This window comes from Phacochoerus africanus, chromosome 2 (assembly GCF_016906955.1).
Source record: "Phacochoerus africanus isolate WHEZ1 chromosome 2, ROS_Pafr_v1, whole genome shotgun sequence".
In the NCBI taxonomy this organism is placed as follows: Eukaryota; Metazoa; Chordata; class Mammalia; order Artiodactyla; family Suidae; genus Phacochoerus; species Phacochoerus africanus.
The window spans coordinates 35,828,037-35,852,309 of NC_062545.1; the positions used below are offsets into that span (position 1 = coordinate 35,828,037).

Genomic DNA, 24,273 nt, shown 5'->3' on the forward strand with positions numbered 1-24,273 from the left:
CCAGGGAGTTCCTGTTGTGGCTCAGTGGTTAACGAATCCAACTAGGAACCATGAGGTTGCAGGTTCGATCCCTGGCCTTGCTCAGTGGGTTAAGGATCTGGCCGTTGCTGTGAGCTGTGGTGTAGGTTGCAGATGCAGCTCGGATCCCGCCTTGCTGTGGCTCTGGCATAGGCCGGCAGCTACTGCTCCGATTGGACCCCTAGCCTGGAAACCTCCATATGCCCCAGGAGCGGCCCAAGAAATGGCAAAAAGACCAAAAAAAAAAAAAGGACATGGCCAGAGGCTTTTGGGGTTTAATTTCCTTGAAGGGGACTTGAAGCCTGTAATATATCTACTGTCAAATGCTAGAATTATTAATTATTTCCTTTTGTGGGGAGAAAGAAATCCCAGCATGATACATTTCTAAAAAGTCTTGGCCTAATAAATGAATAGGGGCAGAGGAAACTAAAGAGAGAAGGGTGGGTATCTTTCAAAGGGCCTAAAAAAGGGGCATAGGTCCAGAGGCAGGAACCTGTTGTAGAGATTTCCACTAATTGAACCATTTTAGTGCCTCTCTTGGAGAAGGGAAGGAGGAAACTGGCCCTGGCGGCAGGGCCTGAGACAAGGAAAATGGAAGAGGGGAAAGAGAGGCCTCAGAAGACGTGTTGTCTTTTTTTATTTGAAGTGTGATGGGAAGGGATTACTGTTTTAAAATATAACTCTGTCCAGGGTGCCTGAGGAAAGGGGGGGGGGGGGTTCCCAACATTTAGATTACTAGAATCCCATTTCTTAGGTTTTTTCCCTAGAGCAAAAGAAAAATTCCTAAACATTCTGCACGTCAAATACTAGCACAGCCAATTCCAAAGGAGTTGGGCCAAATGCTAAGTGAGTATTCACAGAAAGTACAAAGCCTTCACAGGCAATTATCCAATGCAAGTTGTCTAAGTTTCTATTTGTGTATGTGGCACCCCTGGCAGGAGCAACTCCATTTTGGGCCTAGAGATTTATTTCAACAGTAGTTACCAATCCCTGGGATCTCCATAATTGTCTTTCTTACTACCTATATTAAAGTATCCTGCTTAAATAAAATTTGTGTCATTTGTTTCATGCAGCCAGCTTTTCAACAACAACAAAAATCACTAACTCATTGTTGGTGAATGTTCTTTCATTCTAGAATTCTTTTGATCCTCAATAATCCTTTTAGTGCTTCATGCACATGTTAGGATCATAAGTGTTGGGGACTAAAATCACAGAGTACTTAAATTACTTTCATGTTGAAAAGACTGTAAGGACTTTGGAAGAGTGTAGGGGAGCAAAATTCGCTACCCCAAAATGTGTCTCTCTGGCGTGAGGATTATTTTAGGCTGATTATTTGTAAGAAACAGAAGACTCAGGAAGACTTTATCTTTACCCTTTCCCCCTTAACTGTCTGAGAGAATTTAGATGAAGGGCCTGGTCCAGGAGAGAAATTATTATCAGCGACACCCAGTGGACTGAGTGTGGGAGGGCAATCTCAGCAGGACCTGGAGACCAGAGTCCCCTCTGTGTCCTGCATGGCAAGGTGAACATTTGTTTAACAAATGTTTTGTTTTTCCACCTGGCAGTAAATTGCCTTCCTCCCCTTTTGAGGTCTCTAATCCTTATTCCCCCCCTTCTCCTTCTCAGATGGCATTCAAACTCCAATTGCCTAATTTTCCTTGGGTCTCATTTTCCTTGTGGGGGTCCTCGTATCTATATTTGTATCTATTTCTGTATATATATGGATATAGATAAATATATATGTAATTAAACTTATTTTCTCCTGTTAATCTGTCTCATAATAATTTAATTCTTAGACCAACCAGAAGAACATAGATGGGTAGAGAAAAAAATTTTCCTTCTCCAACAAGAAAAAAACTATATCAATCTACCCCTCCCCACCCCCCTCCCACTCCTTTCTTTATTTCCACATCTGAGGGGTCCACTGTTTACCAGCTGTTGCTGCAGGTGCTGCAAGTATAGAGATAAAGGGGGTATGGGTAGAGAAAGCAGAAGACTCCTTCTGTGAAGACCCAGCACTCTCTTGAGAGAAGTAAAATTTGAGGGAAAGATATAATTGTGAAATATGTTGTGAAATATGTTGCCTGGTGATAAAACAGCCAATCCTTTCTTGATACTTTATTGGTCTGACCTGAAAGCTGAGCAGATATAAATGGGTTGGGGCACAGGCAGCTATCACCATTCCAAGAAGAGAGACCAGCTGGCAAAGACGAAAGGAATTGAGACAGAGTGAGTGGTGGGAATAATAAGCAGGGTAGTAAGATAATAATAAGTAAGTAAGGTAATAATAAGCAGGTAATAATAAGGTAGTAATAATACGAGTTGGTTTGTGGCCAGATCCTTAAGCCTTGTGTGCCTATTTATTATTGGCAAATATTATTTGTCAAGTACTGTAGTAGGCACTGCAGATGCTCTCTTGGAGCTAAATCTAGTGGGAAGATTTGGTTAAAGAATTACAGGAACATGTGAGTGAGGATTAAGGAAGCATAGAAATGTGAGAGCATACAGTAAAAGTATTTTGTATAGTCTAGAGTATTAAAGAGGAAGCTTGGAATTAGGAAGAGGAAGGTGTAACGGGTGGGGGATCACATAGTCAGAGGCTTGGAATGAAGAGAAAACCTGAAGGAAATGAAAAACTGAAAGAAGTTCATTTTGGCTGGGAGGCGGAGGGGTGATGTGTGGCATTGAATGAAACTAGAAGGATGTATTAATGACAGCCTAAAACCAAATTAAAATGTGACAAACAAGTCATATTCTGACTGTGCAAAATAGAATAGTTCTAATTTTTTTGTTGTTCATTTCCTGTGTTGAGCTAATTATTTTCTTATTAAGTATTTGTTTGTATTAATTTTCTGGATGTAACAATCCCAACACCTGGTAAAATGGTATATGGCTTCTAAGAGAACAGCTGGCTTAGTCTTTGTGCAGGAGGGGAACTATCTGATCACTTTTGAAGAACTTAAAAAAAAAAAGGAGAAAGTAAAACCTGTGATCTCAGATGTGTACAGGGTTCTCTTCTCTTTCTTTTTTCACGTGATGTGGTGCAAGCTTGTTCAGCTGGGCTAAATCTGCTTATGGTGAGACAGCAAAGTATCCTACAAGACAACTTTTATTTTACTTTATTTTATTTTATTTTTTGTCTATTTGCCATTTCTTGGGCTGCTCCCATGGCATATGGAGGTTCCCAGGCTAGGGGTCTAATCGGAGCTGTAGCCACTGGCCTATTCCAGAGCCTCAGCAATGTGGGATCTGAGCCACGTCTGCAATCTACACCACAGCTCACAGCAACGCCGGATCCTTAACCCACTGAGCAAGGCCAGAGATCAAACCTGCAACCGCATGGTTCCTAGTCGGATTTGTTAATCACTGAGCCACAGCAGGAACTCCTGGGACAACTTATAAATGTTTGTTTTATCCTACAGAAAGTTTATTAAATGGTAAGTGCCTTACAACCTTTGTGTTGCCTAAGATTCTGGAACAAATCCAAAATGTTGATTGCTTAACTGCATGCTTATTAAAAAACTTGAATTTTAACCCTTGTTTGTTCACTTGTACTTTGAGATAACATTGTAGTTTAATGGTGGTTTACACCTTGACTCTAAGCACTGGAGTATTGTCTAATTTAGTCTCTGAATTTAGAATTGGGATGAAAGTACACATAACAGGCTATTAAAACATTTTAAGAATTGGATTCCTAAACTTGAGGTCAGCAAACTTAATAGGCTTATGCAATGCTCTTGAGTTTTTCAGGCATTATTCAGTGGCAGAGACAAAGGCATATGAGGAGAGGAGAGGAAAAGAAGGGAGAGTTAGTAGTAGAAGGGGGACAGGAGGGAGAAGGAAAAGAAAAAAAAAGTGGAATTCATAGAGAAGAGAATACATGAGGTTTTTATTATAAAGTTTCTGTGGAAAAAAAATCACTGTATCAGAGATGACCAATGAGGATTTCCCATTGTGGCTTAGTATCCATGAAGATGTGAGTTGGACCCATGGCCCCCTCTCAGTGGGTTAAGGATCTGGCATTGCCAGTGAGCTGTGGTGTAGATTACAGATATGGCTTGGGCCCCTTGTTGCTGTGGCTGTGGTGTAGGCTGGCAGCTACAGCTCCGATTCGACCCCTAGCCTGGGAACTTCTATATGCCCCAAGTGTGTCCCTTAAAAGTAAAATTAAAAAAAAAAAAAAAAAGACCAATGAGGCAAAAATACTAGTTACATAAATATTTAAATTTATAATGATTTAAGTAGAAGGAGATATTGTTTACAAATCATCCAGGTCACTACAATCCAGATAAGACTCCTGCATAGCCTGGAGCAGATTGGGGATCTAATCCTTGAGTACGATTTATTGGATATGTGGAACTAATCTGTGGCCTTGGCTGCCCCCAGGATGGGTAGGGCGCTGCATTATGGGATTGGCTTTTGCTCATGGCAACATTATGAAAACTCTGAGCAGAGCACCAGCCAACCTTCCCTATTCACATGCTAGATGGACCAGATCAGTGTTCCACTGGTATGATTACTTAGCAGCGACATTTGTGCCTTCATTAGGAACCACCAACATAATGCTGAGGGTGGAAGCCTTAACTAATTTTACTCGACAACTCTTTGTCTTTTTCTCTCTCTCTCTTTTTTTTTTTTTTTGCTATTTCTTGGTCCGCTCCCGTGGCATATGGAGGCTCCCAGGCTGGGGTTGAATTGGAGCTGTAGCCGCCGGACCTACATCAGAGCCACAGCAACGTGGGATCCAAGCTGCGTCTGCAACCTACACCACAGCTCATGGCAACGCCAGATCCTTCCTTAACCCACTGAGCAAGGCCAGGGCTCGAACCCGCAACCTCATGGTTCCTAGTCGGATTCTTAAGCACTGAGCCACGACGGGAACTCCCTTGACAAGCTCTTAATGATACTGCAGAAGCTATTTCTACCCTAAATATGGAACAACAACAAGTAAGAAAAGTAGTGCTACAAAACCGAACGGTCTTAGATATACTCACTGTAGCTCAAGGAGGTAGCTGTGCTATTACAAAATCTGAATGTTGTGTCTATATTCCTGATTATTCACAGAATATGTCTTGATTCCCTGCAAGATCTCTGGCAGCAGATTCATAAGATGTCCGATCCAGCTCCAGGTTTTCAAGCTGCCCTCTGGAACTGGTTGACTTCCTCCTCCTGGTGGAAATATTTGCTCACCATAGTCATCATTGATCCTTTTATTTGGATCCTTATAATTAATTGTATTTTTTGATTCATTACATCCCAGTTAAAAGCTATCAACCTTCAAATGGTGATAGAAGGACCCAATGTAAGGCATTGAAGCCCACTCGACAGTCCCACGAGTGGGGACCTAACTGCTTTCCCCTGATGACCCCCCTTTTCAGCAGGAATCAGTCAGAGTGGTTGCCCCTTTTCCCTCTGCAGTCTCCAACTCTAGAAGGGGGAATTGAGGCAGAATAACTCAGGTAGTCAGTGTAGGAGCATGGGCCTCAGTTGGTTCTTTGATATGGCTTATTGATTAACTTTTATAGCTTAAGGGCTTCAGGGAGTGACATCCCCACAGGCCTTGTTTACTATAGAGAGTGTACCTACACCCAGATGGACATTAATCCCTAGCCCCCTGTGACTCAGTTTACCGGAAGAAAAGGGGAAAGACTTACGGACGTTTCCACCCCTAGGACCCCTATTGGGCGAGGACTGATATAGATAATTGGGCAAGGCCAGTGGGAGAAAACCACATCTTTCTGGACTCCACGTGGGTACCTTCTCATCTTTAAGGGATAAAAACCCTTTTAAGACAATAGAGAGGGGGACTCTTCCCCCCCACCCCCAGCTGTCCTGGGAGGTATTTGCTTTCCTGTAGTAAAGACTTTGCTTGCTTGGAAAAAAAAAATGTGAGGAGATACAGAACTGATGATGTCTAAACTAATTGACCTTGTTTTGGATATTGGAGGGAGGGGCAATGTATGAAGACAGAAGAGACATACTCTACAATGAGAGAAGATGTGTTCATTGATTCTATTATCTCTCCATAGTATTTAAAAATGCTAATGGTTTATAAGCGTTACCCCCCTTATTATTATTTTTTTGATATTAACTCTTCTTTTCTCTAAACAGAATACTATGGAAGATATAGGCAAATTTATTTATTTTAAATAGCCATCTCAGTTCTCATTAAGTTTCTTTGGCACATTTCTTTCATACTGAAGTTATGGTCAATGTGGAAAAGACCTCTGCCTCAACTGAATTTTCCACTGAGTGGTCTCTTCTATGTATGACTTATCCCTTGGGGCAAAACATGCCTAGAACATACTCTGGGCAAAAGCACACTTGGATGTACTGTGTTCTGACTCTCTATAGCCCCCTCGGTTTTGTGAGCTGGGGTTAGTAGATGCAAACTATTGCATTTGGAGTGGATTGGAAGTGAGCTCCTGCTGTATAGCACAGGGAACTATATCTAGTCACTTGTGATGGAGCAAGATGGAGGATAATGTGAGATAAAGAATGTGTGTGTGTGTGAGAGAGAGAGAGAGAGAACAGAGATTGACAGAACACTGCAGACCAACTATAATGGAAAAAATAAAAATCATTTAAAACCCCCACAAATGGTAAGTATTTTGGTCACAAGACACTGACTGCAAGGAAAAGCGGATCTGGAATTCCCATTGTGGCACAGAGGAAAAGAATCTGACTAGTATCCATGAGGCTGCGGGTTCGATCCCTGGCCTTGCTCTGTGGGTTGGGGAACCAGCATGCCATGAGCTATGGGGTAGGTCACAGACATGGCTCAGATCCTGCATTGCTGTGGCTGTGACTTAGGCTGGCAGCTGTAGCTCCAATTTGACCCATAGCCTGGGAACTTCCATATGCCATGGGTGTGGCCCTGGAAAAAAAAAAAAAAAGCCAGTTTAAGTTTACTTTTTCCTTTGGTTACTCTCCAGTAGAACTAGAACGTTGCTTGATTTTTGTTCTACTTCTGCTTAGAATGTTAAAATTTGGAAAGAATGAAGAGAAATAAAGTATCATAATCCTAGGCACAGATTTAATATCTTTGAATCCATTTCTGCCTATAGAAAATTCTTAGACTTCATGATAAAATTTACCCCTAGCCTGGGAATCTCTGTACGCCTCAGGTGTAGCCCTAAAAAAAAAAAAAAAAAAAAAGAAGGCTTCCAGACTCATTTTGAATGATATATTTCCTTATTTTTCCCACAGACTTTGATCACTGAACTTAGGTCTAACGATAGTGAAAGGGGAGATGAAAAAGAAAGAACAGTTGTTGGGGATGGGAGGGTTTTTTATGCAAATGGCTGGAGCTTGCACATCTCTCATACATCTTGTCATGAGAATATCAGTTTTATATGCTGATTTATTTCATTTAGTGCTAAGCTAGCCTCATTGCTTGTTATTTCTTAATAACTTGAAATTTTTAGTGTAGATTTTCTCCACTAGCTAAGAAATCTTAAGAAATATTTACATTTGATTGATAATTTAGGAAGCCTCCAAAATCCCTGTTTTTTTCATAAACATCTCATACCTCTTAATTAGTAAAAATATTTTAATTTTGAAGTTTTTTTCACCCCTTCCATTTCACATAGACCTAAATTTTCCAGCTTCATCACTTTATTTCCCCTTCAAGTTCATTTTTTAGGTTCATGCTCAAGTCCTGAGAAGCTACCTTTTTAAAAATATTTTCAATTTCAGTGAAAATGTACACGTAGATTTATACTTCTAGGGGTGTATATTTAGATATATGGTTAGCAATGTCTAAAAGTTAACTGAAATACCTTAAAATTAATTGAAATATTTAACTTTACAGTTCTGTGTACTTGAGAGCAAAAAAGCTTTCAACAAGTGGATTTATCCTTGCCTAGGACAGTTTTGCTTTCAGGTGAAGAGATAGTTTGACCAGAATAGCTCATTTTCTAGTGATGCTAGATGTCTTAGGACCATAAGTTCAGAAGTGCTTCCTTTCCATAGACAGAAATTTTACCCTCCTCTGGGAAAGCGGGGAAATATATCTTCCAACTAGGCTTATATTTTGAGAACTGGAGCTATGCAAAGAAAAGAAGTAAGGTAAATATGAGGAATAATATGCAGTAACATAGCAGAAAAAATATTTCAAATGAGTCATTTGTTTAAAATTAAATAATTTATTATTTAAGTGTATGATAATAATTATTGACTTTTAGAGATTACTCTTATTCTTTAGTTTCACAGTATCCTGTAATTCTCCCATCTGCCCAATAATTTCATGTAGTACCAATAAGATACCTTTCATTGCACTAATTTAAGGAGTGTGAACACCTGTAACATAGATTTATTCTGCCTTTACTGTCATTATTTATTTCTCTGTTTTAATTAGATTCTTTTATTCATTTTGAAAGTTATTTACAAAATCCTTCAGTATCTCTTGAGTTAACTGAAAATGTCCTGGAATGTTGCAGAATTATTGTTTGATAATCATTCTTTCTAGCTTTGCTAGGTCTTCAAGAGGCTTTTGATACCTTAAAAGAAGTTAACACCATAGAACTTATCATCTTTATTGCATCATTTTCTAATCTGACAGCTAGGACTGGCAGTGGGTGGGAAAATGGTGTACAAGTAAAGATACTCCATGAGTTTTAGAAAAGGGTTTTCGGGTTGGCATTGGATGAAGATATTAAAGGTAACAGACCACTTGGCTATTTTATTTTGCAACTTGTAACATTTGATGAATTTCCTTGGTTGCTTATTAGTTTTGTTTATCACAGTATTACTTATAGTCCCAAAGTATGTCCCCAGTGCTTTTATTATTCCTTACTGGTAGATAATTTGGATAACCATGCCTATAGGCAACTGGTGACTCTTTTAGAGGGAAAGAAGAGAGAGAGAATAGTGGACATGTTCTGTTATAAACAAACACTTGTTTGCTTACCCCTATGCACCTGAGAGCTTGGCATGCTTTCCATTTTGACCGTATATTTTCTTTTTAATTTTTAGTCATTTTTATTCCAGAATGGGGAGACATTGCCTAGATCTACTCAACTTAAGCTGCAATAAATAGAGCTTCTTTCTTTGTAAGTTTTAGGAATGAATTGATATGAGCCTAAAAGAATTTGCTTCTGGATAGTATCCTTTAACTCTTATTTTATGTATTTATTTATGTATTTATTTTTGTCTTTTTAGGGCCACACCTATGGCATACAGAAGTTCCCAGGCTAGAGATCGAATTAGAGCTGTCGCCGATGGCCTATAGCACCAGCCACAGCAACGCCAGATCTGAACCTCTTCTGCAATCTACACCACAGCTGACGGCAATGCTGAAACCTTAACCCACAGAGCAAGGCCAGGAATTGAACCTGCATTCTCATGGATGCTAGTCAGATTCATTTCCGCTGAGCCACAATGGGAACTCTGGATCCTTTAACTCTTAACCTCATTAGGAATAACCCCAGTAGTTGTTAGGAATAATTCTAAGAAAATGTACTTACTGATGTATTTCCAAGTTGAATACTGAGGGGTTCTAAGAACAGATCTTACTCGCTACTAAATTCGAGTGCTAAGCTCCATCTTTGGGTTAAGTCACATCTGTATTCAAAGAATTTGTTATAGTTAAGGTGCCTAAGTAAGATGTCTTTAGGCAGGGCTTCAGAGGGCTTTTTACCTAGCTTGCCACTTGTCCTAGATCTCAGCCTTGTGTGTTTAGACACTTAAAAGTTATACTGCAGTTCCCATCCTGCTCAGTGGTTAATGAATCCAACTAGGAACCATGAGGTTGTGGGTTCGATCCCCGGCCTTGCTCAGTGAGTCAAGGATCTGGCATTGCCATGAGCTGTGGTGTAGGTCTCAGACGCGGTCGGATCCTGCGTTGCTGTGGCTCTGGCGTAGGCTGGCGGCTACAGCTCCTATTGGACTCCTAGCCTGGGAACCTCCATATGCCTCGGGAGAGGCCCAAGAAATGGCAAAAAAGGCAAAAAGACATAAAGACAAATTAAAAAAAAAAGTTATCCTGTAAATTTTCTTTTAAGTACTCAGGAGAGGCAGAAATACATTGTATGTGTTGTGAGATAGTGGTTAATGAAACAAGATTACAAAATTGTTGATAATTGTCACAATCAGAAGAAGAAAGTTCTCTATGCTGTTCTTTCTACTTTTGTGAACATTGGAAAATTTTGGAAATGAAAAATTTTTTATTTGTAATTTTTATTTATTTAGTTGCTTTTTTAGGGCCACACCTGCAGCAAATGGAATTTCCCAGGCTAGGGGTTGAAACAGAGCTATAGCTGCTGGCCTACAACACAGCCACAGCAACTCAGGATCTGAGCTGTGTCCGTGACCTATACCACAGCTCACGGCAAGGCCACTGAGTGAGACCAGTGTTGAACCCGCATCCTCATGTATACTAGTCAGGTTCATTAACTGCTGAACCATAACAGGAACTCCAGAAAAGGTTTTTTGAAAAGAATGAGCTGAAGGACATATGAGAAAATGTTAACATCTGTTATAAATGAGGGACAGGTATCTGTTTTATTGTTTTCTCTATTTTAAGAAATAATTTTGGGGTATTTTAGAATTAAAGCTTTAAAAAGTTATTCCTTCATCCATGAATGACTAAATACTATGGACTGTTTTCTGATAACCAAACTAAGCTCATAAAATGCGGAAGAAATACCAGTTTGTCACCTTCATATTTACTAATTAGAGCTCTTTCCAGTAGGAAAGAAGGAGGGTTAATTATGGAGTTTGATAGCAAATGATAGAGTAAAGTTATGGTAGTTTTGGAAGCAGGTCCCATCACATCATTTACCATAGCGTGTTAGGATACTTTTTTTTCCCTTGGAAAAATAGCATCAAGATGTTATTCTTGGATACTGTTTTCTTTTTTTTTTTATAATTTTTTTATTTTCCCACTGTACAGCAAGGGGGTCAGGTTATCTTTACATGTATACATTACAATTACATTTTTCCCCCAGCCTTTCTTCTGTTGCAACATGAGTATCTAGACAAAGTTCTCAATGCTATTCAGCAGGATCTCCTGTGTAAATCTATTCTAAGTTGTGTCTGATAAGCCCAAGCTCTCGATCCCTCCCACTCCCTCCCTCTCCCATCAGGCAGCCACAAGTCTCTTCTCCACGTCCATGATTTTCTTTTCTGAGGAGATGTTCATTTGTGCTGGATATTAGATTCCAGTTATAAGTGATATCATATGGTATTTGTCTTTGTCTTTCTGGCTCATTTCACTCAGTATGAGAGTCTCTCGTTCCATCCATGTTGCTGCAAATGGCATTATGTCATTCTTTTTTATGGCTGAGTAGTATTCCATTGTGTATATATACCACCTCTTCCGAATCCAATCCTCTGTCGATGGACATTTGGGTTGTTTCCATGTCCTGGCTATTGTGACTAGTGCTGCAATGAACATGCGGGTGCACGTGTCTCTTTTAAGTAGAGATTTGTCCGGATATATGCCCAAGAGTGGGATTGTGGGGTCATATGGAAGTTCTATGTATAGATTTCTAAGGTACCTCCAAACTGTTCTCCATAGTGGCTGTACCAGTTTACATTCCCACCAACAGTGCCGGAGGGTTCCCTTTTCTCCACAGCCCCTCTAGCACTTGTTATTTGCGGATTTATTAATGATGGCCATTCTGACTGGTGTGAGGTGGTATCTCATGGTAGTTTTGATTTGCATTTCTCTTATTACCAGCGATGTTGAGCATTTTTTCATGTGTTTGTTGGCCATCTGTATATCTTCTTTGGAGAAATGTCTACTCAGGTCTTTTGCCCATTTTTCCATTGATTGATTGGCTTTTTTGCTGTTGGGTTGTATAAGTTGTTTATATATTCTAGAGATTAAGCCCTTGTCAGTTGCATCATTTGAAACTATTTTCTCCCATTCTGTAAGTTGTCTTTTTGTTTTCTTTTGGGTTTCCTTTGCTGTGCAAAAGCTTTTCAGTTTGATGAGGTCCCATGGGTTTATTTTTGCTCTAATTTCTATTGCTTTGGGAGACTGACCTGAGAAAATATTCATGATGTTGATGTCAGAGAGTGTTTTGCCTCTGTTTTCTTCTAGGAGTTTGATGGTGTCCTGTCGTATATTTAAGTCTTTCAGCCATTTGGAGTTTATTTTTGTGCATGGTGTGAGGGTGTGTTCTAGTCTCATTGCTTTGCATGCAGCTGTCCAGGTTTCCCAGCAATGCTTGCTGAATAGACTTTCTTTTTCCCATTTGATGTTCTTGCCTCCCTTGTCAAAGATTAATTGACCATAGGTGTTAGGGTTTATTTCCGGGTTCTCTATTCTGTTCCATTGGTCTGTCTGTCTGTTTTGATACCAGTACCACACTGTTTTGATGACTGTGGCTTTGTAGTATTTCTTGAAGTCTGGGAGAGTTATGCCTCCTGCTTGGTTTTTGTTTCTCAGGATTGCTTTGGTGATTCTGAGTCTTTTGCTGTTCCATATAAATGTTTGGATTGTTTGTTCTAGTTCTGTGAAAAATGTCATGGGTCATTTGATAGGGATTGCATTGAATCTGTAGATTGCTTTGGGTAGGATGGCCATTTTTACAATATTGATTTTCCCAATCCAGGAACATGGAATATCTTTCCATTTCTTTCCATCTTCTTTGATTTCTTTGATGAAAGTTTTATAGTTCTCGGCATATAGGTCCTTTACCTCCTTGGTCAGGTGTATTCCGAGGTATTTGATTTTGTGAGGTGCAATTTTAAAAGGTATCGTATTTTTGTATTCCTTTTCTAAGATTTCATTGCTGGTATACAGAAATGCAACTGACTTCTGAATGTTAATCTTATATCCTGCTACTTTGCTGAATTTATGAATCAGTTCAAGGAGTTTTGGGGTTGAGTCCTTAGGGTTTTCTATGTATAGTATCATGTCATCTGCATACAGTGACAGTTTGATCTCTTCTCTTCCTATATGGATGCCTTTTATTTCTTTTGTTTGTCGAATTGTTGTGGCTAGGACTTCCAAAACGATGTTGAAGAGCAGTGGTGAGAGTGGGCATCCCTGTCTTGTTCCAGATTTGAGTGAGAAGGCTTTCAGTTTTTCCCCGTTGAGTATTATATTTACTGTGGGTTTGTCATAAATGGCTTTGATTATATTCAGGAATGTTCCCTCTATACCCAGTTTGGCGAGGGTCTTGATCATGAATGGATGTTGGACTTTGTCAAATGCTTTTTCTGCGTCTATTGAGATGATCATATGATTTCTGACTTTTTTTTGGTTAATGTGGTGTATGATGCTGATTAATTTGCGTATGTTGAACCATCCTTGTGAACCTGGGATGAACCCTACCTGGTCATGGTGTATAATTTTTTTGATATGTTGTTGGATTTGGTTGGCTAAGATTTTGTTGAGAATTTTTGCATCTATATTCATCAATGATATTGGGTGATAGTTTTCTTTTTTGGTGGTATCTCTGTCTGGTTTTGGAATGAGGGTGATGGTGGCATCATAGAGTGTCTTTGGGAGTATTCCTTCTTCTTCAACCTTTTGAAAGAGTTTAAGGAGGATGGGCACCAATTCCTCTTTATATGTTTGATAGAATTCACCTGTGAAGCCATCTGGTCCTGGACTTTTATTTGTAGGGAGTGATTTTATGACCTCTTCAATTTCATTTCTAGTGATCGGTCTGTTCAGTTGGTCTGTTTCTACTTGATTCAGTTTTGGCAGGCTGTAAGATTCTAGAAAGTTGTCCATTTCTTCCAGATTGTCAAACTTGTTGCCGTATAGTTGTTCATAGTATTCTCTTATGGTTTTTTGTATTTCTGCTGTATCCGTTGTGATTTCTCCTTTTTCATTTCTAATTTTGGTTATTTGGGTTCTTTCTCTCCTCTTTTTAGTGAGTCTGGCCAGGGGGTTGTCAATTTTGTTCACCTTTTCAAAGAACCAGCTCTTGGTTTTATTAATTTTCTCTATTGTTTTTTGAGTCTCTATTTTATTGATTTCTTCTTTGATCTTTATAATTTCCTTCCTTCTGCTGGCTTTAGGACTTTTTTGTTCTTTTTTTAATTCATTTAGGTGGAGGGTTAAGTTGTCAATTTGGGATCTTTCTTCTTTTTTGAGAAAGGCCTGTATTGCTATAAATTTCCCTCTGAGCACTGCTTTCGCAGCATCCCATAGGTTTTGAGAGGTTGTGTGTTCATTATCATTTGTTTCAAGGTAGTTTTTAATTTCCTTCTTGATTTCCTCATTGCCCCATTGGTTTTTTAGTAGCATGTTGTTTAGTCTCCATGTAGTAGGTTTTTTCTCTTTCCTTTTCCCATGGTTGGTTTCTAATTTCATGGCATTGTGGTCAGAGAAGATACTTGAGATAATTTTTATGCTCCTAAATTTATTAGGAGATTAGCTTTGTGTCCCAAGATGTGGTCGATTCTTGAGAATGTTCCATGAGCTTTTTTTGGATGTAGTGTCCTGAAGATATCAATGAAGTCTAACTTTTCTATTGTTTCCTTTAGGATCTCTGTTGCTTTATTGGTTTTCTGTCTAGAGGATCTGTCCATGGATGTGAGGGGGGTATTAAGGTCTCCTACTATGATTGTATTCTCATCAATATCCCGCTTTATGTCTGTTAATATTTGTTGTATGTATCTGGGTGCTCCTGTATTTGGGGCATATGTGTTGACGATAGTAACATCCTCTCCTTGGATGGATCCCTTAATCATTAAGTAGTGTCCTTCTTTGTCTTTCTTTATGTCTTTTGTTTTAAAGTCTATTTTGTCTGATATGAGTGTTGCGACTCCTGCTTTTCTGTCTTGTCTATTGGCGTGAAATATTTTTCCCCACCCTTTCACTTTCAATCGATATGTATCTTTTGTCCTAAGGTGAGTTTCTTGTAGGCAGCATATTGAAGGTTTTTGCCTTTTTATCCACTCAGCCACTCTATGTCTTTTGATTGGGGCATTCAGTGCACTGACATTTAAGGTGATAATTGATAGATGATTATTTATTGCCATTTGAACCTCGTGTTCCAGTTGATTCTATGCTTCTCCATTCTTCCTTTCTTTTTATTTATTTATTTTTTTCGATTGGATGGTCTCCTGTTATTATCTGCTTGAGTGTATTTTTTTTTTTCATTTTTTGCAAATGCAATATTTGGTTTTGGCTTGTGGTTGCCCTGTTTTTTAAGTATGCTAACCCCTTCCCATAATTGTGTGTTTTAGCCTGATGGTCCTGTAAGTTCAAACACTTCATTACTCTATTAAAATTAAGAAGAGAAACATACAAACAAACAGACAAAAAGGGTTATTTATTTCCTAACATCCTTTGCCCACATTTTATGGTTTTGATGACTCTTTTTTATTTTTTTCTTTTTAATTTTATTTTGTTTGAAGCATGTTCATGATTAAGTCTGTATGTTGGCTTATTTGAGTGACTGCTCTCTGATTGTGGTTTCTTCAGTTCTAGTTCTTCTTTGATCTTTCCCCCGAGTAGATGACTTTCCAGGGTGCGGGATCCCTTTCTCCTCCTCAGTTCCCTTTCGGGAGCGCCCGTCCCGCTCGGATTCACCTTCTCTCACTCTCCTCTTTTCTCCCGTTCTGCCCAGTAATGTCACGAACTTCTTGCCATTATTGGAGTTTAGGTTCCTCTGCCAGCGATTGGTTGCTGTTCTGTGCGAGTCATTTATTCTGTAGATGTGCTTTTTTTGTTGTGTTTGTGGGAGAGGGCGAGCGTGTTCCCTACTCCTCTGCTATCTTGTCCTCTCTCCTCGGATACTGTTTTCTAAGACAACAGGCACCTTACCTACTATCTTTTTTGTCAGTGGGTCACTGTTTATGTAAATGAATTACATTTTATTTAGCCTCCTTGATAATATTTAAGAAACATCTTGGTTTCCTCAATATTATTTTTATAAATCACCTTAGTGGGGAGGAATTTTTTTTTTTTTTTTTTTTTATAACTTCACCCATGGAATATGGAAGTTCCCGAGCCAGGGAGTGAATCCAAGCTGCAGTTGTGACCTATACCGCAGCTGCTAATGCTGGATCCTTTAACGTACTGCACCAGGCCAGGGATCAAACCTGCACCTCTGCAGTAACCAGAGTGGCTGTAGTCAGATTCTTAACATACTGCATCACAGTGGGAACTCCTAGTGATGAAATTTGAAATACTATTCCCAAGGTCTTACAGTTTAAAGGATTGCATTCTACTGCATATTTTAGATACTTATCCAGGTATCCTGCTGAGACACTTTGACAAAGGTATTATTTGAAGGTGAAGCAATTTAAAGTAGGAAAAAAGAGAGATTATATTGCAAGCTTCTTTATGATACCCTGTTCTCCGTCTGTTCCTGATACCATTTTGTAACTCACATATTAGAGATATTTTCTGAAACTATAAAACAATATTACGGCATTCTCTTTGGCAACCTGATGACTTATTTTTTCACTTTCCTGTATTTTCTTCACCAAGTATTTATTAAGTACTTTTTATGTGTTGAGCACTGTACAAGGCCCTAGTGACAGAGGGTATGTGCCTCAGAGAACTGCTCTCAAGGAACTTCCCATCTAGTAAGAAAGACAAATTAAAAATAAAATTAAAATTAATGTGCAAAATGTAAAAAAATGGAATAAATACTAGGTTAGGATAAAGAGAATGATTATCTCTGCTTAGGAAATCATTTTTTTTTTTTTCGTTCTTTTTGCCATTTCTTGGGCCACTCCCACGGCACATGGAGGTTCCCAGGCTAGGGGTCGAATCAGAGCTGTAGCCACTGGGGGATCCAAGCTGCTTCTGCAACTCACACCACAGCTCATGGAAATGCCGGATCCTTAACCCACTGAGCAAGGCCAGGGATCGAACCCCCAACCTCATGGTTCCTGGTCGAATTTGTTAACCACTGAGCCACGACAGGAACTCCAGGAAATCACTTTTAAGAGGAAACTTAGGAATTTAGTTTTTAAAGATGATTTGGTATTTACTAGGTCAACAAGGCAGGAAAGACATAGGAGGAGGTAACAATGTAAAATAATAAGGTAAATTTGTTGTTTGGTGTCCAATGTAGACTGTGGGTAGAAAAGTCATGAGAGAGGGGATTCAAGGCATAGGCAGAGGCCAAATCAGAGTGAGCTTTGGATTTTATCCTTTTGATAGAAAGCTATTGAGAAACCTTAAATTTGGAGTAACCTGACTGGATTAAAAAGACAGCTCTGATTTCAAGGACTAGTGTGGAAACTGACTGGTGACCACTGTATTTGTCCAGATGTTATGTGATGAGGTTTGAACTATATTAGTAGTAGAAGAAATAAAGGATGGGAACAATAAAAAAGAAGAAAATGTTTTACATGTAGGTCACGTATGAAAAATGAAGGAGGGGAAGGAAATTGGGTTTTCTGCTGTGGCTTATTGGGGTGATGATACTATGGATAGTTAAGGGAAGGAGTAAAGAAGGAGTTAACTGGTTTTCGAAGTATGAGTTCAGGTTTAGACAGTGATTTTTGAGAAGCCCGTGGTACATCTAGAGGTGAGGACTAACAAAATAGACTTGTTTGAGTTAGGAGTACACAGGCATAAGGTCTCAACTGGAGATAGAAATGTAGGATTTGCTGTCTTACAGGGTTTTTTTTTTTTTTGTCTTTTTACCTTTTCTTGGGCCACTCAGGTGGCATATGGAGGTTCTCAGGCTAGGGGTCGAATCAGAGCTGTAGCCACCAGCCTATGCCAGAGCCACAGCAATGCGGGATCCGAGCCACATCTGCGCCCCACACCACAGCTCACGGCAATGCCGGATCCTTAACCCACTAAGCAAGGCCAGGGATCGAACCCACAACCTCACGGTTCCTAGTTGGATTCGTTAACCACTCTGCCATGATGGGAATTCATGTCTTACAGGTTTTAATAAAAACTATAGGCAAAGGAATAAAAGAAAGTCAACAAATTAGTAATAAAAAGGCAAATAAATAGAAAAAAATCAGTGAAAAATTTGAACAGTCACTTTATAAAAGATGGTATGCAAATGCAAGATAAGCATATAAAAATGGAGCTTGACTTCATTCAACATCATGGAAATGCTAAGTGATACCACAATGACAGACCATTCTCTAGAATGCCTAAAATGGAAAGAAAGGAGGAAAGAGACATTAGCAAGTGATAACAAGGTTGTGGAGCAACTAGAATGTTCACTAGCTGTGGAAGTACTAGTTTATATTGGTACAACCATTTTAGAAAATGCTTAGGCAGTATTCTTTTAAGTAGAACGAATGAACAGATGCTATCATTATGCCCAGTGTACTCAGTAGTGTGTGTGTGTGTGTGTGTGTGTGTGTGTGTGTGTGAGAGAGAGAGAGAGAGAGAGAGAGAGAGAGAGAGAGAAGAGAGAGAAAGAGAGAGAGATTGATATGCAGAGTTTCCTAGTAATCTCACCATGGTTAATTTCAAGCTATCAATGGTTTAAAAAAACAACTTGCAAAGTTCTTCAGTGTTTAACAATCAGTATTAGCCAACTACTGCCAACCCAGTAATTCCATTTCTAGATTTAGTCAACAGCATACATAGTGACATGAAAGACACATACTAAAAAGTTCACAGCAACTCTACTTATAATGCTAAAACCCAGAAAAAACCAAATGTCTATTTACATTAGAATAGATGAATTGTGCTATGTTCGTATAATAAAATACAACAATGAAAAGAATGGACTCTTTAGAATCTAATTACACATATTAATGGTATTGGGTGTCACAAACATAGATGAAACTAAACACAAAATAATATATATGATATTTTTCAATTTTTATAAAGTTCAACAGCAAGCAAGCTAATCTTGTGTATTTCAAGTCAAGATAGCTGTTATCCTTATTTGGAGTCACGACCAAAAAGTGCTACAATGAAAGGTGGATCTTTTAAGGCTTATGTTCTCTTTCTTGATCTGGGTGCTATTTACTTGAATGTATTTACTTTGGAAAAATTCTGTGAACTGTAACTTATAATTTGTATAATTTTCAGAATGTATGTTTCATGTCAACAAAAATACTTACATAGAGCAAAAAAAGCATATGGCAGATAGGAAATTACCCAGAGATGAGATATATAAAGTGAGAAGAATGACAGAACTTTGGGGAACACAGAAATCACACACATCAATTCCTGTTTCTCTCCCCGTTTTCCTCAGGACTCCTTCCAGCTATTTCTATAAAAGCATTGCATTAAGATAAGGATAATACTAAGAATAACTCTTCTATTAGAGAGCGGGGCTGTCTTGTAGCCTCTCTGCATAAAGACTGTTTCCAAGGGGACATTTGGACTGAATTTACTAGATGTAGTTAGGAGGACAGAAGAACTACTGTCATGAGGAGGACTACCAGAGGCAGAAGATGGTGCTAATTATAGAACAGCAACATTTTTCTAAATCCTCTTAGTGTGTTGGATCTCAGTAAAGGCACTATAACTATGTTATCATCTTCCATATAATGAAATGATATACAGTGTGAATTATTTTGTTTGGGAAGAGGGGAAGGAAGCAATTCCATACACTTCTCAAGGAGTTCTTTTAGAAGTAGGGAAGTCCTCCCAAACAGAAAGTTCTCTCACTAAAGCTTATTCAGGTATAATATTAGGAAAATGTCTGTTTATCTGGACTACTGCATGCATTTCTCTCTTTTCCAGAAATGGCAAGTCTTTTAAAGACTTCACCTGTTCCTATAAGGACAAAATTTCTACATCAAATAGGATTGTCACTTTATAATACCTCTCATGGCTTCCATGAGGAAGAAGTGAAAAAAAAACTTCAGCAGTTTCCTGGTGGATCTGTTGACCTCCAGAAAGAAGAAAATGGCCTTGGCATTCTTACTCTGAACAATCCAAGTAAAATGAATGCCTTCTCAGGTAAAGCGATCTTTCTTTTGTTAAAGAATGATACTAAATCTAATCTTCTATCCTGTGATTTTTTTTTTCCTTATTCTGTTGACAGAATTCTTGAAAGTCATGGTACTCTTTGTGGGAACTTGAAAAACAAAACAAGACAAAACAAACTATCATATGAACCAGGAATTTTTTTTTAACTAATTGTGAATATTTTAATGCTTTTTAAAAATTCATGAATACAGATGTTGATAAAAGGGAAACCATCCAGTTAATCTTGCTTATTTTTTCCATTGAAATTTTAACTGCCTAATAACTTCATTTGTTTGTGCTCAGCTAATATTACTGGGAGACAAAGGGAAAGGTGTTTCTAAGGTTTTAAAAATGAAAGAGAAAAGCCTGAAATGAAAAAAAAAGTTACTTAATTTTTTTTCTAAATATGAAATAAGACTGCCATTTTAACCATGTAATTCCAATAATCAATGCAAATATTGCTCTTGCCTATTCATTGTCCCCTTTCTAACTCTGAAATACAGGTAAATACCTTCTATTCGCTCGGCAGCTCTCTGGGCATATAAGAATTTTATATATAAGAGACCTCAATATCCAGGACATATGATCATTGATAATTTTTTGCCAAAGCTCAAATTTGAATTATGCTACCATGATATTATACAAGAGCTAATGAGTAACCTTGCTGACTACCCCAGCACTCGTGTTTTCAAATAATTTTGGCCAAGTAATTTATCAGTTACTTCACAGGGGGCAATTATATTTTGTAGTAGCATTTGATTTTTTTTTCAATTTTTTTTCTTTTTTCTTTTTTTTTTTAGGGCTGCACCTGCAACATATGGAAGTTCCCAGTCATGGGATCCAATCCGGGCTGTAGCTGCCAGCCTATGACGTGGCACAGCAACACCAGATCCAAGCTCTATCTGTGACCTACACCACAGCTCATGGCAATGCTGGATCCTTAACCCACTGAGCAAGGCCAGGGATCGAACCTGCGTCCTCATGGATGCTGGTCAGATTTGTTTCCACTGAGCCACGATGGAAACTCCTGTAGTAGCATTTGAAATACGAGGTTTAAAAATATCTCAACAAAATTTCATAACATAACTTTGTAAATGATCCATGGTGGATCTTTAAACACAGGAGAACTTTACATTCCACAGAATTCAGAGATGTCTCTATTAATGTATATTTAATCTATTAATGCATATTTTAGTAGAAGCAAGACACACGTCAGCCACATATATAATTTAATATTATCTGGTAGCCATATTTTTAAAAAAGGAAAAAGAAAGGTAAAACTAATTTTAATAGTATATTTTATTTTACTCAGTATATTCAAGATATTTCAACATGTGACATATAAAAAATTATTAATTAGCTATTTTCTTTTTTTTCCATACCAAGTCTTTGAAATCTGATGTATATTTTACACTATTGCACATCTCAGTTTAGACTAACTGGGTTTCAAGTGCTCAATAGCTGCATGTGGGTGATGGCTTCTTTATTGGACAGTGCAGCTCCATATCTTCAATTGGTTCAGAGAATAAAATCAAGTTTTTATATTAGCCTACGAAAAATAAAATTAGAAAGGTGAGATTGCTCTCGTGATTTAGGCTAGATTAATATTAGTTTTAACTTACTACTGAGTAGCTACAATTCATAATTCATATTAGTAAAACTTTTTTTTTCAAATGAAAGCAAGTGTTAATTTGATGCCTTATATTTAATACTAATATAAACAGAGCTGCTTTGATTGGAGTAATGGGGTTGGGTTGGGTTGGGTCATGATGAATGAGCCCCACACCACACAACTCTCAAGGTTCTTGTTTGAAGATCACCTGAGATACTCTTTAAGGTCCATTTCAACTTTTTTTTTTTTATCATTTATATATATATATTTATATATATTTTTTTCCCCTACTGTACAGCATGGTGTTTACAAAGTCAAAAAGATTAGTTTAACTACTGGTATAGATTTCTCATACATAATTCTACCTAACCACATATTTATGTAACTTCTTAACTAAGGGAGGGAAGGATGGAGGAAGAGAGAGAAGGAGAAGGAGAGAGAGGGAGAGGGGCAGAGGGAGAGGGAGGGAGAGGGAGAGAGAGTTAAGTTCACTAACGAATTATAAACTTTTATTTTCTTTTAATTTTTTTTATTTTTTTTGTCTTTTTGCCATTTCTTGGGCTGCTCCTGCAGCATATGGAGGTCCCCAGGCTAGGGGTCCAATCGGAGCTGAGGCCGCTGGCCTACGCCACAGCCACAGCAATATGGGATCCGAGCCACATCTGCAGCCAACACCACAGCTCACAGCAACGCTGGATCCTTAACCCACTGAGCAAGGCCAGGGATCAAACCCGCAACCTCATGGTTCCTAGCCGGATTCATTAACCACTGCGCCAAGACGGGAACTCCACGAATTATAAACTTTTAAAGTAGAGATTGTCATGCATTCCTCTTCTGCATATACTTCTTAGTACTCACATGATAGGTATTTGATAGACATTCAGTGAATAGTTGTAAAATTTGTGACCTAAGAGCCTTGTTTGATATTTATGTTTCCTAAATTATTTCTATTTTTCCAATATTTTATGTGTTTGTGATCACCCCTCCCCTCTCTGACAGGTGTTATGATGCTGCAGCTTCTGGAAAAAGTGATTGAGTTGGAAAATTGGACAGAGGGGAAAGGTGTCATTGTCTATGGGGCAAAAAATACTTTCTCCTCAGGATCTGATCTGAATGCTGTGAAAGCACTAGGAACTCCAGAGGCAAGTATGGATTATGCATTCTCCATGTTTGTCAGGCATCAATGGCTGAGATATTTATATTCTACTTATATGGTTATTATGATGACAGATATTCTTTAATAGCTTCCCCAAAACTGGTTTTTGTTTTCTTCTTAAAGATTAGGTTGTAATAGTATGAAGTCCATGGTGGGGCATAAGAAGGATAGAAGGATTATCAATAAAAAGTCCACTATTAAAACTAGCAAGAATGTGAATTTTTTAAGTGGAAGTCACAAAGCATCTCATGAGAAGGAATTTTACATGAAATATATATACATAAAGTACCTAGCATAGCTTTGGCACATAGTAGGCTTTAATAAATGGTAACAATTTAAAAATTTAACTTTGAATTACTATGATCAAAAAGAAATCCTGATCATCTTTCGTCATAATTCCTCCAAGGAATCTGTCTTTCTTTCTCTACTAACATCCTCTAGACTTTCCCACCCCCCCCAAAAAAAGAGAGAGATGAAAAAGGGGAAAAAAAGTATTTATTGCTTTATATAGGTAATACTGTTTTAATGTTAGTATACAACTCTCATACCTCTCTATGTAGCATATGATGTCTATTTGCATAATATGTGAGGAAAGAGCACTTTTTTGGTAATTTTGATAGATTTGTATTTGAATGCTTGGTTTCTGGCCATGTGATTGGGCAAATCATTTATTCTAAGTCTTATTTTCCTAATCTATAAATAAGAACTGTGTATTTCTCAGAGCTATTGTGAGGATTCAAGACAATGTATATAAAGTGCCTATTAGCATACTGTCTGAAAAAAGGTAGCTATTATTTTTACTTTAAAGATCTTGATATTAACAAACATCACCCATGATGATCCATAATTTGTAGCACCACTAGACTTAAATCTGTAATACATCTGAACGGCTAGAGAACTTGCATGTCTTTATACATGGATTCCTGCCCAAGCTTTACTAACAATTAGCTACATGACCTGCAAGTCATTTGATTGTAATTTTCTATGTAATCAATCTCTAGAATGATTATATTGCAAGGCACCTTACTTTGTTCACAGAAGGCACTATAAAGATAGAATGAGATAATAAATTATTGTAGGTCTGTATAAGTTAGTGTTGGGCTGTACCCTGCAGGCCTGCAAGGCCTGTATTGACCCAGCTTCAAGACCTAAGAAAGAGCCCAGAGTCAGTGAGAGACACCAGCAGTTTATTGGATGAGGGGAACTTAAATGTCTGAAGCAAGGTCCTGGACTGGTGGGCAGAACATAGCAGCAGTCTTCTCCAGGGAGAAGGGGAAACTATCAGTTATAGGGCTTATCAGTTAATGGGGAAACTAGCAGAGGGGTACGGCTCTCACCAACCCTTAGATGAGAACAAATAGTAGCGGTGGCCTGGGGTAAGTATGTAGTAAGGTCAGTCAGGTGAGTAGGGTGTAGGTGAAACAGACACTGGTGATCAGGGATGTACAGAGAGCAGGAGGCTAGCCATCCTGAGTGTAGGTGAAACAGACACTGGTGATCAGGGTGTAGGTGAAACAGACACTGGTGATCAGGGATGTACAGAGAGCAGGAGGCTAGCCATCCTGAGTGGTCTGACCATAGAGTCAGATAAGAAAATATCCCTAGGAGTTCCCGTTGTGGCGAAGTGGAAACAAATCCAACTGGGAACCATGAGGTTGTGGG

The 24,273-nt window shown here is 38.5% G+C and overlaps 1 protein-coding gene across 3 annotated transcripts in view; it reads left to right on the plus strand.

Annotated features, from left to right (window-relative positions):
• The window catches only part of ECHDC1 (ethylmalonyl-CoA decarboxylase 1), a 64,745-nt gene that overhangs the window by 16,557 nt on the left and 23,915 nt on the right, over window positions 1–24,273 (plus strand). For 2 of the 3 annotated variants that reach the window (XM_047759069.1, XM_047759086.1), the window contains 2 exons: window positions 19,616–19,834; window positions 22,455–22,597. In XM_047759069.1, the coding sequence (XP_047615025.1) occupies window positions 19,616–19,834; window positions 22,455–22,597 (362 nt within the window). Of the gene's footprint in view, window positions 1–2,185; window positions 2,248–19,615; window positions 19,835–22,454; window positions 22,598–24,273 lie in introns of those variants that run through there. The other variant, XM_047759077.1, reaches the window with a different exon arrangement.